General features: G+C 57.9%; 1 protein-coding gene and 1 pseudogene across 4 annotated transcripts in view; one reads left to right on the top strand and one right to left on the bottom strand.

The window, feature by feature from the left end:
• Nucleotides 1-14,680, top strand: part of TBC1D22A (TBC1 domain family member 22A) — a 334,217-nt gene that overhangs the window by 24,333 nt on the left and 295,204 nt on the right. For all 4 annotated transcript variants that reach the window (XM_025456242.3, XM_025456232.3, XM_025456222.3 and 1 more), the window contains exons 3-4: nucleotides 281-621; nucleotides 5,241-5,417. In XM_025456242.3, the coding sequence (XP_025312027.1) occupies nucleotides 281-621; nucleotides 5,241-5,417 (518 nt within the window). The remainder of the gene's footprint in view (nucleotides 1-280; nucleotides 622-5,240; nucleotides 5,418-14,680) is intronic.
• On the bottom strand, nucleotides 7,184-13,313 carry LOC125755979 (60S ribosomal protein L31-like; annotated as a pseudogene).

The raw sequence follows: 14,680 nt of genomic DNA, 5'->3' as shown, positions 1-14,680 counted from the left end.
GGAGGGAGAGGGAGAAACAGGCTCCTGGCTTAGTAAGGAACCTGATACAGGACTTGATTCCAGTACCCTGAGATCATGACCTAGGCCGAAGGCAGATGCTCAACCACTGAGCCCCCCCAGGTGCCCCAGGAGTCCTCTTTAGGATGCCTCTTTGGGTTGCTCAGTTGAAGCTGAAAGTTTGAATGTACACTTTTCGTCTGGAGGCTTCTTTCTGCCTGGTTTTAGGGTGAGTGCTCTCTAGCCTCCGGGAGGACAAGTCAAGTCTGCCTTTCCTTTGCAGCTTGCTCAAGGCCACGCCCAAGGCACCCAGCACCCCCGTGAAGGCCAAGAGAATCAGCACTTTCCAGGAGTTTGAGAGCAACACCAGCGATGCCTGGGATGCCGGTGAGGACGAGGATGGGCTCCTGGCCATGGCGGCAGAGAGCCTGAGCAGCGATGTGGTCATGGAGACGGCCAACCGCGTCCTGCGCAACCACAGCCAGCGGCAGGAGCGCCACAAGCTGCAGGAGGCTCCGGGCCCTGAGCAGAAGCCAAAGCCTGTGGCCGAGCCCCCTTTGGTCCCAAGCGGTGACATCCGGCTGGTGAAGTCCATCAGCGAGAGCCACACATCCTGTCCTGCAGGTGGGCCGGGGGCATGAGGACACACAGTGTGAGAGGGAAAGAGGCTCGAGTCCTTTCTCTGCGGGACATTACAGGGGTTCTGTTCTACATGTGGCGGGAGCTCATGCCCTTGAAAGACTTTGAGGTTGTTACCTGTGTGCCTGCAGGCCTTCCTGAAGCTGTGGACTTTATTTTGTGTTCCCAGCAGAGGGCGTGGTGTGTGGCTTTCATGGGCAGGGTGTGAGGGGCCCACAGTGGGCACGAGGCCCCGGGGGACCCTGACTCCCATGGCTGTGTGCCATGGTTGTTCCAGGGGTGACATTTCCAGCTGTGGGGCCAGGCCAGCTGCACATTCAGAGGCTGTACCTCCTTTGGCCGCTTCCCAGGATCCCCCCAGGGATACTACATGTGGGCTCAGGGTCTGTAGGGGAGGTTCTGGGGTTCAGAATTGCCCCATTTGGGTTATAAACTTCTATCCCTGTGCCTGGTGCTCAGTGGCCTTCCTGGAGCTCATTACTTTTGCTCCTTTGGTTTTGGGGGGCCTGTGATGTAAAACAACATACTTATTTGAAGAGCCTCTGTGACGGGTCAGGCCCTGCTCTCAGGGCTTGGGACGCCCCAAGGAAGTACCTGCCCTGGAGCACACGTTCTGGCGAGGGAGACAGACGCTGACCTATGCGTGATCAGTAAGGAGGCCTGGAGTGTGCAGGGAGGTGACACGTGCCATGGGTCGCAACAGAGGTGGGACGTGGTCACAGAGCAGGCCAGACCTGGGGTGTAATCTTAAATCAGACTGCCAGGTCACCCTTCTGAGAACGTGACGCATGAGCATCAGTGAGGTGAAGGGGTGAGGCATGGGGCTGGTGGCAGAGGGGCCAGCCCTTGCAGCCAGAGGCTCACCGACTCCCTCCCCCAGGGTCTCCGAGGGTCAGGGGGCTTGCCCTGAGGACAGAAGAGGGAGTCTTCTGAAGAGCAGCCTCAGCTTGTCCTCCTGGGACACACAGAGCTGGCGTTTATCCCTCGTCTAGTTTTCAGAAACACTTCCCGGGAGCTGACTAACATTTAGAGCATCACACGTCTCCGTAGGCGAGAACGCTGTGAATTAGCTCCTTCGACCAGTTTTCATATTGGGATCTAAACTATTTTTCTCTAAAATAGGCCCAACTTCAAAGTATTTGAGCTTAAAAATGAAAATCCAGTTAGGGCTCCTGGGAGTGCTCAGGGATCCCTGGGACTGACACAGTGCTCGCCGAGCACCCCGGCCCAGCAGTGCCGTCAACCTGTGTGCCTCTGCCCTTCGCTGTGCCCCCACCTCCGGGGCCTGGGTGGAGCCTCTGTCACTCCTGCCATCGGAGCAGTTGCTGGGAGGGCCTCAGCTCCCCTGGAGGTGGGGGCCCGTCCCTGCTGAGTGGGCTGGGTATCCACTCGGGCCGCAGGGCCGCCCTGGCAAGAGTACCACAGGCCCATGGTGTAGGCTCAGCAGAAGGCTCTGTCTCAGTCCTGGAGGCTGTAGCCGCCCCTGACAACGAACAGACCCCTCAGCTTCGCAGCCACTTTAGTAGGAGAAAGCTTATGGGGGAGGCATGGGGGCCATGCTGAGTGGTGGGGCAGGGTTTCAAGTCCAGGGCCCCTGACTCCAGGGCCTGCTGCTAGCCACTGGCCTCGCTGCAGAGAACAGGGCTTCTCCCCAGTCATTTGACCCCCGGGGCACACGAGGTCATGTTTTAGGACCTTTTCGGTGGTTACATCTGGGGTGGGGAGTGTGTGCTCATGGTGTGAAGTGGGCGGGGACCACGGGTGCCTGGCTCCCAGGAACTCTCTAGCCCGACTGCACAGTGCCAAGGGGGAGAGGGCTGCTCTCGAGCCCGAGGTGGCCTCTCAGGGAGCCGACGCCACAGGGGGCTGGCAGTGGTGGGCAGGACTCGTAAGCCTGTGTTCAGTCCCCTTGGTGGCCTGTAAATACTGGGGATGGCTTACTCGGTGTCGCAGCTAAGACGACCGTGTCAGTTCTTGTTCTTGCTGGGCTGGGCCCGGTGCAGACATGTTGGCTGGCAGTCAAGTGGGGAGACCCGGGGACGAGTCTTTCACCTCTGTGAGCGGGTGGGAGCCTTGGAGCGGTGGATAGGACCCAGAAGCACCCGGGGTAGAAGGCCCAGTTTTGTTGAGGAGGGCCAGGGGCATGTCAGGGAGGCTTCAGAGAGGAGGTGAAGTCTGTAGGGTTGCCAGGAGGGTGAGGTTCCGGGCTCAGGAGGTGAGGGCATCCTGGCCGAGGGGAGGTGCCGGTGGGCTGGGCTGGCTGACTGCATGCTTCGTCTGCATGGTTTGCACCTTCTCCGAAGGTGGGGACCATGTCCCATTTTCTTTGTTTCTCTTTGGTTTCCTGTGTCATTACATAAATGTCAGTGAGGAAAAGTGAGCGGTCTTCAGGGCCTGATGACCGTGGGCTCCCCCCTCCTCCACGCCCTGTCCCACCCTCGTCCCTGCATGGGCCACATGGCCGTGGGCCAGGCCAGGCATCCATTCAGGTGAGGGACCTGTGGGTTCCATTTCCCGTGATTGCTCGAAGGAGCAGCCTTGTGTCATTTGGAAAATCCTGGACACTATGTTTTATGGTCTGGTTGGCACGCTGCTTGCCCTTGCCACTGCCAGCGTTTATGTCGGATGCCTGTCCTTTTACAGTGCGGCTCTGTGGGGAGCCCACGTCACCCCACGCAGAGTCCACAGGGCCTGTCGGCTGCCCTCAGCTGTGGCCTTCAGTGCTGGATTGATGGCGGTTCGAAGTTCAGGGACGGCGCAGCAGGGGGGCCCAGGCTGGCCTTCCCCATGCTGCTTCTTTACTTTTGATCGTCTGATTTTCTTCATCAAGTCTGAGAAGCCTGTGCCTTTGTACCTGAAGTCAGATGTCCTTTGCTTGACTCGGTGCCCCTGGCTGAAGGGCGAAGCCCGCCTTTGGCCGTGGAGGGCTCAGTGGACATGGCCGGGAGAGGACTATCTCCTTGGCTGACTGTGACCGAGCTGGACACTGACGGTGCACGTGAGACCCACTCCAGGGGCCCCGGAGGGGTCGCTGGCTGTCAATCTTCTTGCTTCCTCGGGGGGCAGGTGGGGGCATCACTGTGCTCTGCCCAGGAGGAAGTGGTACTTATGTGTCTGCATAAATGACACCGGTCTCTCTAAGATGGTAGATGAGTAAACCCAGCATGTTTAGTCCTGCGGGAGAACGTGGAACTGTCCCTCTGGTCGATCATCTTTCCTAGAGAATCACGACTCTCGGTGGAGTAGGAGATCCCGAGGGCGGGGAGGGGGGTCTGAGCACCGCCACCCTGGGCTCCCCAAGGCAGGCCCATGGGGAGGTCTGCAGGGAGGGGTCAGCCCTGAGGACGGCCTGCAGGAGCTCTCTCTTCCACGCCCACTTTGGCAGGCGTTTCTGGAAGCTTAACTGGGCCAGACTCTGCCCGGAGGCCATGGGCCGTCTTGCTTCTCTGTGGCCCAAGGGTTTCTGCGTGAAGCCTTTCGCCTGTTTTCAGGCTCACGAGTCTGCTCTGCCAGCAGGAGAGAGCTGGTGGGAGTCTGGAGGTGGTGGCCAGGAGCCCACATGTTTGCTTCACACTGTTTCTTGTCCCCTTTCCTGGAATTTATTTTTTCCACTGGTTTATTATTTTTTTATTATTTTTATTATTTTTAATTTTTTAAGATTTTATTTATTCATAGAGACACAGAGAGAGAGAGGCAGAGACCCAGGCAGAGGGACAAGCAGGCTCCATGCAGAGAGCCCAACGTGGGACTCGATCCAGGGTCTCCAGGATCACTCCCTGGGCTGCAGGTGGTGCCAAACCGCTGCGCCACCGGGGCTGCCCCTCTCCACTGGTTTAAATTCCAGTTTTGGAAGATGTGGTTGGTCCTGGCAGCTCCTTCTGAGTGACCTGTTGGGCCTCGGGCTCTCTCCTGTGGCTCTTCCCTGTCTTGGGTTGCTGGATTTAGTGCACTGTGTCCCCTCGGCACTGTGTGTCCCTGTCGTAGGGTCGGTGGGCCGTCAGGCGTGGCGGTGGGTGGCACCCTGGGTTGGGGTTAGATGGGCCTGCAGCCCGTGGGGCCCCCCCCCCCCCAGCTTTCAGTGGGCTCTAGCTTCCTGTGCTTTGTCTTGGTGATGGCCCCTGCCCTGCCTCCTTCCTGGGGCCTGGGGAGATCTGAGGGCTGCAAAGAGTCTTCAGTGCCACCGTGTGTGCCTTGGTGGCTTCCTTCTATGCTCAGGCCCAGGTGACGCCTGCGGGCACGCTCATCCCAGCTCTACATCAACAGACCCTGGGATCGTGTCACCTGGGTCTGCTTTGGGGGCGCCCTGACCGTTGGTGCACCCTGAGATGGTCTTGGGTTTTCTGTGTGTCATCCTGCTTTTGCGTGGGCCCCTACCTACTTTCCTCGGGAATAATTCTGTACCGGGAAGCCAGTGGCTTCATGAGCGCTCACTGATCTCACTCCATGCTGAGTAGCAGTAGTAGGTCTGCACTGCCCAGTGGTGGAGGAAGGGACAACTGTGACACGGTGGCATTCACAGAGGGCAGGTGGGAGCCTTCCAACTGGGAACATGGTTGGGGGGGGTCCAGGAAGCCATCCTCACCGTGTGCTCTCTCTCTCCGCAGAAAGCGCCAGCGACACTGTCCCCCTGCAGCGGTCCCAGTCTCTCCCACACTCGGTGACTGTCGCACTGGGTGGGACGTCTGACCCCAGTGCCCTCAGCAGCTCAGCGTTAAGTGAAAGAGAGGCCTCTCGGCTCGACAAGTTCAAGCAGCTTCTTGCTGGCCCCCATACAGACCTCGGTGAGTCCCCCGCTAGGGGAGGGCACATGTGCCTTGTCCTCTTGGTGCTTCGTCCCCAGGCTCCCATGTGTGGTTTACTTTGTTGGAGGGTGGTCTGTGTTGTGCCAGGAAGTCACGAAGATGGGAGTTGTTTGTCCTCGAAGGTTACTCTAGAGTGTTTTGGTAATGGGCTTCCAAAGCAGTTGATCTGGCATTTTTCTGTTCTTTTTTTCTTAACGCCCCTATTGAACTCCTTTGGCTTCTCGGAGCTGTAGGGCCAGCCAGGCTGCCATGCCTGCTCTTCAGAGTGTTCCGGGGGGACAATGCTGGTGACTGGTGTCCTGATCGCTGCTGACTTCACCTTCCTTTGGGGGCTTAGCGTCGGTGTAGCATGTGACAGGCCGTGAGCACCCCGGGGAGCCAGGGCAGGGCTTGGGTGGGCAGGCCAGCAGGAGACGATCCAGCCACCACTCTGCTTCTTGGGGGTCACGATAGCCATGCGGCCGCGCTGCAACCAGGCTCTGAGGCGTGTGCCTGCTGTCAGGTCCACCTGCTGGAGTTCCGCTTGCTTCGTCGTTCTTGCCTCTACACGTCTCCTCTCTGTGGAGCGCCGCTCTGCCTCGGGCACCTTGCTGGATGCTGGAGCTCTCCTGAACGTGGGATGTGGCGTGGTCCTGAGCTCCTCGAGGGGCTGGAGCCTGGGTGGCCGGAGGGTGGTGTGCCCGGTGGGCAGTGCCCCACTTGGCCAGCAGGTGGCGCATGAGGCCCGCAGATGAGGCACCCAGCCGGCGGGGAGGCGGAGCCTGCAGAAGCTGAGGGGCGGGCCTGGCGCCTGGGTGCTGCTCCCAGTGGTGTGAAGGGGTCCTTCCCCCAAGTTTCTTCCTTTACGTTTCCCTATTGTTGTGCTCATGCCGTGTAACACAGTCACTGGGCACCGGAGGATGTGCCGTAAAGATGTGGCACTCCTTCCCCCAACCCTGCTTGCCCTCCTTTCGTGGTTCTGGGCGTCTTATTCCACAGACAGTTGATGCACAAGACATTTTAAACTTTCTATTTTGATGTAATTTCAAGTTTACAAAAAAGCTGCAAGAACAGAAGTGACTCCTCTATTCACCATTTGTTTGCACTTTGCCCCATTTTCATTGTGCTTGAGCATGTGCATGTATCCCTGAACCGTGTGAGTCCGTGGAGAGAGTGTGTCCCGGGCTCCTGAGAGTGAGACGCTTGGTCTGCGTGGTCCCAAGATTGTCATCGGTCAGGACATTTCACAGTGATGCGGTGCTCCTCGCTCCTCCTTGCGAGGTCGTCCACACTCACGCTGTGCCAGTCGTCCCAGGAATGTCCGCTGGGTGCTTTTCCCGGTGGGTCCTCCCGGTCAGCCTGGAGGGGGTCCCGGCGTGCACAGTGTCTCCAGGCAGGCCAGCTCTTCTGCGACGCCCCTCGCCCCTCTGCGCGGGTTGTCTCGTGTTCCTCCTGATGAGATTTGGGCCTGTTGTTGTGGCAGGGACGTCCCTGTGGCAGGAGCCCACAGGGCTGGTTCGTCTTACTGTTGAAGAGTCCGCTCCAATGGCTGGTGAACACGATGCCCGTCAGTTCCTGCCCTGGGAGGGGCCTCTCTTCCTGTGGCGATTCAGAAGTCGCTTGGGGAGAGACGCTTTGGAGTCTGCACGTTTATATACTTGCTTTCTTTCTCCACACACGGTAATGCTGCTCTGCCCCCCTCTTTATTTTATTTATTTATTTATTTATTTATTTATTTATTTATTTATTTATTTATTTATTTACAGTTTTGTACCTTTATTTGACAATCAGCGATTAGTTCTCATCCACATTAACTTAAGTCTGTAGATTTTTGAAAGTGGTGACAGGTACGTAGATAACCAGCGTGTAGAGCTTGTTTGGTGAATCTTCATCCTCGTTACGTTTTCTGGACAACCGCACACAGATACGGTATGGAACATTCCTTATTCCTTTGGCCCAGACAGCTTTGTTGAGTCTGGTGTCAATGCGCACATCTGGAGTTCCCATCTCCTTCATGGCAAATTTCTGGATCTCTTTGAGTGCCCGAAGGGCACGCTTCTTGAAACCCACTCCATGCATACGTTTGTGAATGTTGATGGTGTATTCTCTGGTCACTACCTCGTTGATGGCAGAACGGCCCTTCTTCTCGCCACCCTTCTTTGTGCTGGGCCCTAGTTGGAAAGGAACTATTTATTTATTTTTAAAGATTTTATTTATTTGAGAGAGAGCGAGCGAGCGAGAGACAGAGAGAGAGAGAGAGAGAGCATGAGTGCACAAGCAGGGGGAGCGGCAGGCAGAGGAAGAAGTAGCCTCCCCGCTGAGCAGGGAGCCCCACGTGGGACTCGATCCCAGGACCCTGAGACCATGACCTGAGTCAAAGGCAGACTTAACCCTCTGAGCCACCCAGACGCCCCATGCCCCCCACTTTAAGCTTCATAGCGTATTTCCCGGGATAGCGCTAGGGAACCACCTGGCCTGTATGTGCCGTGTAGCGCACTGCTCCGTGGTGCCCAGGACTCATTTACTGCCCCTCCTGATGGGCACTTAGCTTATTCCCAGCTTCCTGTCATTATGACAGGCTTGGGAACTGTCCTTCAGACCAGTGATCCCCACCCTGTGTTGGTGACTAGTGGTGGTCATCGAGCATCCTGAAATGTGCGTCGGGGAGAGGAGGAGCTTGCGAACTTGGTGGGTGGAAGTCTCACCCACGACACTGGGAAGTCGGGTGGGTCGGGCATGGAATCGTGGAATCTAGTTGGGGGTTTGAGCACGTACCGTGGCCACTTGCCTTTCCAGCTGACCAAAACACCTGTACCCCTGAGGCAGGTCCCAGGGTGCAGGGAGGGCGGAGGTTCTGAGGATGACTGCTGGGAGTCGGGAGTGTGGGTTCAGTGCTCTCAGCCCCGAGACAGAAGCGAGCCTGGTAGTGCTCCTGGGGCCCTCGTTCGCCCACCCAGCGGCGCTAGCTGCACGCAGTGGGCAGACCCAGGGAGGGGTGCGTGTAGATCGCTTAGGACCATGCCCAGCACACGGTAAACACTCAGCAGTGCTAGTTGTCTACCTTCTTCACTTGTGTTGGGCTCCTTACCCTTTACCTGGATTTTCAGAGCCCTGCTGCACGTGGTCACCATGTGGTCACCGCCAGTCAGGGCAGTTTGCACAGATCCTCTTGGCTGAGTTAAGTGCTTTCTGACGGTAGGGGGCAGGGAGGTACTTAACGAAGACAGGATACACCGATAGGAATTGCAGTTCCGGGTCGGGAGCTGAGCCCCCATTGGTCTCTCCGTGGGCTTCGTCAGGGGGATAACTTGTGGCAATTCCAGTCCTTCGCACAACAGAGCTTTCAGGACTCGTGGGAAAGAGGCTGTGTGCCGGCAGGAGGGAAGGTTAATACGTAAAAATAAGATTCTTTTGTTGGGTTGGTGGCATTATGAGTGTTTTCTGTCTTCAGCATTCTGTTTAAGTATCAAATCTCACACCAAAAAGCTTTCAAAGTTAAACAATTACTGGATTTGTATTTAGTGGCAGGAGAAAACACAGCCAGTAAATTGCCTGTTTTTATAAGGCATTTAAGATAGCCTTGGAAGACAGTGGAATATATTATCTTCCACATTACATAAAAGACATAAGTGGCAAATATTTGCCAATGTTGGAGAAGCAAATCACTGATGTGAGAAGTGCCCACAGAAATGATTGTACCTGCTGAATGTCATCTCGTCGGCGGAGAGCTGTGTTTCTTTGTTTAGCTTGTGCTCTGTTATGAGCCTGGGGATGAAAGTAGCAAATAGAACTTAACAGCTCATTCTGCTCTTAGCATTGACTCAATATTTACTCGTGCAAAAGGCTGCTGCTTTGAAGCCCAAGAAAATGACACTTGGAGGCGTTCATTTTTACCGCGTGCGTCTGTGCGTGGGAGCAGGATGGGGCCGAGGGCAGAATGTGCCGTCCAGAGGCCCCTTGGAGCTGCCGTGTCTCAGTGCTGGGGCCTCCAGGTCACGGGGGCTCCGGGCCTTCCGGGCCTTCCTCTGCGACCACAGAGGGAGAGAGGCTGGATGCACAGCCTCCTGCCAGCTCCCCCTCCCGAGCACGCAGTCTGGCTGGAGGGCGGAGGGTGTCCCTGTACGTGGAGGTGGGGAGGAGACATGTTTTCTAGGGGGAAGGGCTCAGTGGAGCTGAGTTAGCTGTTCCCTTAGGGCCCGTGGCTAGGGGATGGCCTTGTGGGGCCCAGGTGACAGGAGGAGGCAGTCTGGTCTTGGTGCCAGGCCTGGCTCTGCGCCATCCACTCTCAGCAGGTGACTGGGGAAGTTGGGCCCACCCTGCAGGGTCCTGTGACCGGAAGGTCATCTACGGAAAGCACCCACATGGTCCACTCATTCAGCCAGGCTTCGCCGAGCACTTGCTGTCGGTGTAGGCCCCGGAGAGAAACAGGGAACCAGATCCCCCAGGCCGTGCTCTCCGGGAGCTGACATTCTGGTTGAGACAGGCACGCACACGTACACAGTACTGCATAAACTTCAGAAACTGCGGGAAGGTGCTACATGCACGTGGAGAACAAAACTGCCGAGGTAAAGCCTGGGTGCTGCTGTAGAGGAGCCGTCGGCCAAGACCTTTGGGAATAGGCCTCTGGGATGGAGTTGGAGGTGGGGAGGAGCCTCCCGGGGCGGCCGGTGCTGCAGCAGGCTCCCAGGCTTGGGGACTGGAAGCAGCTGCTGAGCCCCGGCCTGGTGGGGGAGGGTGGGGAGGGGCAGAGGCCAGCAAGCAGGGAGGGGCAGGTCCTGAGCGCTCCAAGGGCCAGAAGGAGCTTGGCATGGCGGCATGACGCCTCTGGAAGGTGCCGGGGAAGCGAAGCTTGGCACAGGACACCCGAAAGTGGTTGCTCCTCTGTGGAAGGAAGAGCCATGGAAGACTTCTGGGCAGGGTGCCTCCAGCGGCCTTGGGCAGCCACTCAGGAGCGCGTAGGCAGAGGGATGGAGGGACAGGGAAGAAATTAGGCTGGTAGCCTGGGGAAGGGGCCCAGGGTGTGGGCTGGGGCTGGGTGACGGTCGCTTTCTCGGGTGCTGCAGGGCAGGCTGGGGGGACCTGGTACCTGGTTGGACGTGGAGCTGGGTAGACTGGGGAGCACAGTGGGAGCCTTGGGGCTGTAAGGAGGGGGCCTCTGGTGCACACAGAGGTGTGTCGTTTCACTGGGGACACAGAATCCAGTGCTTAGGACACAGAGCCGGGGAATCCACAAGGTCCAAGTAATTGCACACTTGCTGTCATCTTGGGCCTTCACTCCGTGTGGCTGTGGTGCTTTATATGTGTGTGTGTGTGTGTATATATATATATATATATATATTTTTTTTTTTTAAGATTTTATTTATTCATGAGAGAGGAAGGCAGAGACCCAGGCAGGCGGAGAAGTGGGCTCCACGCAGGGAGCCCAACGTGGGACTCTAGGATCATGTCCTGGGTCAAAGGCGGCGCTAAACCGCTGAGCCACCCAGGGATCCCCAACTTTATGTATGTATTTGTATACGCAGATGGTTCCCGACTTAGGAGGGTCCAACTTCCTGGTTTTTGGCTTTATGACCATATGAAAGTCATACACATTCGCTAGAGATTATGCTTGTTATCTTGAGTGTGGATCTTTTCCTGGGCGGGTGATCCATGGCCCGCTCCTCTCCTGTGATGCGGGCCTCTGGCCACAGCTTCGGGTCGGCATCGAGATCACAAGGGTCAACAGCCGTGCACTGGCACCTGTGCTTTTCTCACTTTCTGTACGATGTTCAGTAGATTCCACGAGATACTCAGCCCTTTACTGCAGACCAGACTTTGTGTTAGCTGATGCGCGGGCACGTTTAAGGTCGGCTGGGCTAAGCCGTGATGCTTGGTAGGTGAGAGCTTTAAACGCCTAAGGCGCGTCCGATTGTGTGCACTGTGTCCCCGAGCCCCACAGCCGGCCCTCTGCTGCGGGAGGGAGTCTGGGCCTGGTTTGCAGCTGAGGAGGTGGAGTGTTAGGTGCAGCAGGCCGGCCCTGTGGCCCCACAGTGAGGGCCACGCCGGCGGGGAGCTGGCCCAGACGCAGGAACACCTGCAGCCCTTTCTGGTTAGTGTGGCTGTGGCCTGCTCCCTGCTCTTTGGGCGCCTAAGGGATGAGGGGCCCTTTTTGTTCTCAAGGGCCTTGTCGGAGTGCCTGGAGCAGAGGCCTTGTCTTGGGCATCGTGGCAGCCTCTGAAGGTGGCATCTGAAGGCGCCTTGGCCTGAGGGCACCCCCTCCCTGGGGTCCTGGAGGTGGGCCGGCTGCGCCCAGCGTCGCCCTCTAGTGTCCAGGTGCAAGCTCTGCCGCCCCAGCTGCATGGTGACCTCCAGGCCCTGGTGGCTGAGTGTGCACCTGCCCTTGTTGGGGGAGGGTGGGGGCTGGAGCGTGGGAGCTCCAGCTAACACCTCTGTCCCTGAAGTCTCCCTGGGGGGCACTCCGAGGGTAATCCCGGGAGCCACTTGGAACTACCTGAGAGCAGAGACCCTGGGGAGAGGAACCCAAGAACCACCTAGCCTTTGTGCTGCATATGCAGCTGCCGCTGTGCTCTCTGCGCGCTCAGTGCTCTGGCCACACTAGCCACTGGCTGGTCTCTTCTCCCCCCCCTCCCCTCTTCTTCCCTCCTGCTCTCCCTCTGTCCCCCCCCAGCCCCTCCCCTCCTCCTGCTCCTACCACCCCTACCCTCACCTTGGCCTCTGCTCCTGTCTCCTCCTCCCCAGCCCTGCTCCTCTCTCTCACTGTCCCTCCTCTCCCTCCACTTGCTTCCTCTGCCTCCTCCCACTCCTCTCCCCTACTGCCCTCTTCCCTCTCTCCTGCTCCTCTGCCTTCTTCCTGTTCTCTCCATCTGCTCAGGTCCCACCCTGTCTCCTGGGCTGGATGCATTTTGACTCCCTGGCTCAGTTGGCCTGTTGCGTCCCCTCTGCATCAGAGGCGTGGACAGTGTGGTTCTTCATCTGTGGCTCCAGTGGGGCTTTTGGGAAGGAACTAGGAGCATAGAGAGGGGGACATCGTGATTGTCCCACTCAGGCTGTCGGGGAGCCTGGGCAGGTGCCTTTGGAAGGCCTGGTTTTACCTCATCTGGGGTTTGAGGAAGAGGTACTGTCAGTGAAACAAGGTTTGCAGAGAGAGCTGCTGAAGGTCTGAGACTGCCCGAGTTGTGAGGCCTGCCTGTGGCTCAGGAGTGGGGACAGACCCAGGTGGCCACACAGGGCTCTGCTGCTGCTGGTCTTGTGGCTCCTGCCTCTTGAGGTCCCAGATGGCCACATGCTAGACTGAGCCTTGCATGAGAAGCCCCCGTATTGCCACTTATGACCCTGTGAACGTGGGGTCCCCGTCCTTCTCCATGACATGGGGCATGGCTGGCTGGCCAGGGCCCGCGAGTCTGGGCTCCTTCCTCGGTGTTCTCCAGGTCTGTCCCTATGCGTACCTTTCACCTGGCCCTCCTGCAGCGCCTCCGTGTTTGATTCTCCCTGTAGCATCTCTCTGTAGTCTGCAGGGACATGGGCAAGGACCTTTGTTCAGGAACATTCCTGAGGGGAGCTTGTTCTTAAGCAGGTCATCTATTTTTACAGGTGGTTTCTGGGTTAAAGGTGTTGCCTGAGTTGAATTCCCAAGGCCTCAGTTTCTCCCCCTGACTCTGCATCCTGCTGCTCACTCCCTCATCTCTGCACACGGTGGCTCCCCCTTCCCATTGCTCTCTCCTGTCTCCGCACGCCCCCCCACCAGCGGTCAGTGCATCTCCTTGGTGTTGTGTGCACAGCCCCTCTGCCCCACGCCCTGCTCCAAGCTACCACCTGTCTCCTGCTGGTGACTGTGGCCTCCTCACCGGGCCCCCTGCAAACCCCAGTGCCCAGGGCTGTGCTGCACATGGTGTCCATGATCCTCTGAAAATAAGATCCAGAGCAGCTACTTTGCAGAGCCATCCGGGGCTCCCACGGCCCTCAGAGGGACGGCCCTAGGCTGCTGGCAGCCTCTGTGCCCGGCAGGACCTGTCTTGTCCCTCTCTGGCCTCCTGTCCCTGCTCCTCCCTTGCCGTGTTGAGTCATTTCCGGAGCACAGCAGCATGGCCATACCCAGGGCCTCTGCACCGCCGTCCTGCTCTGGATTTCTGTGTGACTTACTCCCTCCAGGTCTCTGCACGCATGTCCCCTCACCGTGTGGCTCTCCTGACTGAGCTGCGGGCAGCCGTGCCCACCCCGGAACGCCTCACCTTCTTCATTCCCTCCTCCGCCAGCTTTGTCTTTCTGCAGAGCACCCTTCACCCTCTGCCCACTTGTCCCTTTGCTTGTTCTTGTGGCCCTGTCCCTCCAGGGAGCAGGGCACCGCTGGCTCCTCAGTGCCTGGCACAGGGAGTGTCCCGTAGGAGACACTTGTCCTTGGTGTTGCCGAGCAACTGTCAGACGCTGCTCCCCTTCCTCTGGGCACAGAGTCCTCCGTCTCTGCCTTTGTTTCTTTAAAATCAGTTACGCAGTGAGTGTTCCGCACGTCCAGATGATGGCTCAGCGGCAGTGCTGTGCTTCCTTCCATGGTGGGCAGTGTTCACGCTCTGCGCCCTCTCTGCTCCGTGCCTGGCCACCTCCTGCCGGCCCCCCAGCCACCTCCTGCCACCCGGCCCCCACTGCCCCCGGCCACCTCCTGCCACCTGCCTCCCCGGCCACTTCCAGAACCTTTGGCCATGTGGGCCCCGCTCTCACCCCTCTGCTGTGCACACTGCTTCCTCCACCTCGTTTTCCCACCTTGGTGCTTCTGTGAGTGTTGAGTGTTGTTAATACCATGATGTTGGGACTCTGAGAAATGGGAAAGAGGATAAAAACCAACAAACCAAAATTGCCACCGTGTGCACGTGCTGATGTGCCACGATCTGTGTCCTGCCAGCCCTTGGAGCTCTGGCGGGAGGTGCTCTCCGTGTCACGTCACCCGGCCCGTGGCGGCCTCCTGGGCTTGGGACAGGAGCAGGAGGGCCCTGGGGCCACACCGCCCCAGCGCCAGGGTGCCACCAGAACTAGTCTTTTCTGCACGGGTTCACCACTGGCTGCAGTGTTGGAGCGGCTGGTGGGAGCATTCAGCTTGCAGCACACCAAATTGAGTGTGATTCAGTGAAAAGGAGTATTTCCTTGGGTATCTGGAGCAGAGTAAACCCTCAGTTTGATAGGAGACCTTTCAGGGCTCGTCAGGGAACTCTATTGAGTGATGGTTTTCTGCGCGTAATCTTAAAAGCAAATGTTAAAAAAATGTTTGTGAGTCT

The sequence above is a fragment of the Canis lupus genome, chromosome 10, assembly GCF_003254725.2.
Source record: "Canis lupus dingo isolate Sandy chromosome 10, ASM325472v2, whole genome shotgun sequence".
Taxonomy (NCBI): Eukaryota; Metazoa; Chordata; class Mammalia; order Carnivora; family Canidae; genus Canis; species Canis lupus.
This window is presented reverse-complemented; position numbering and strand designations above follow the sequence as displayed.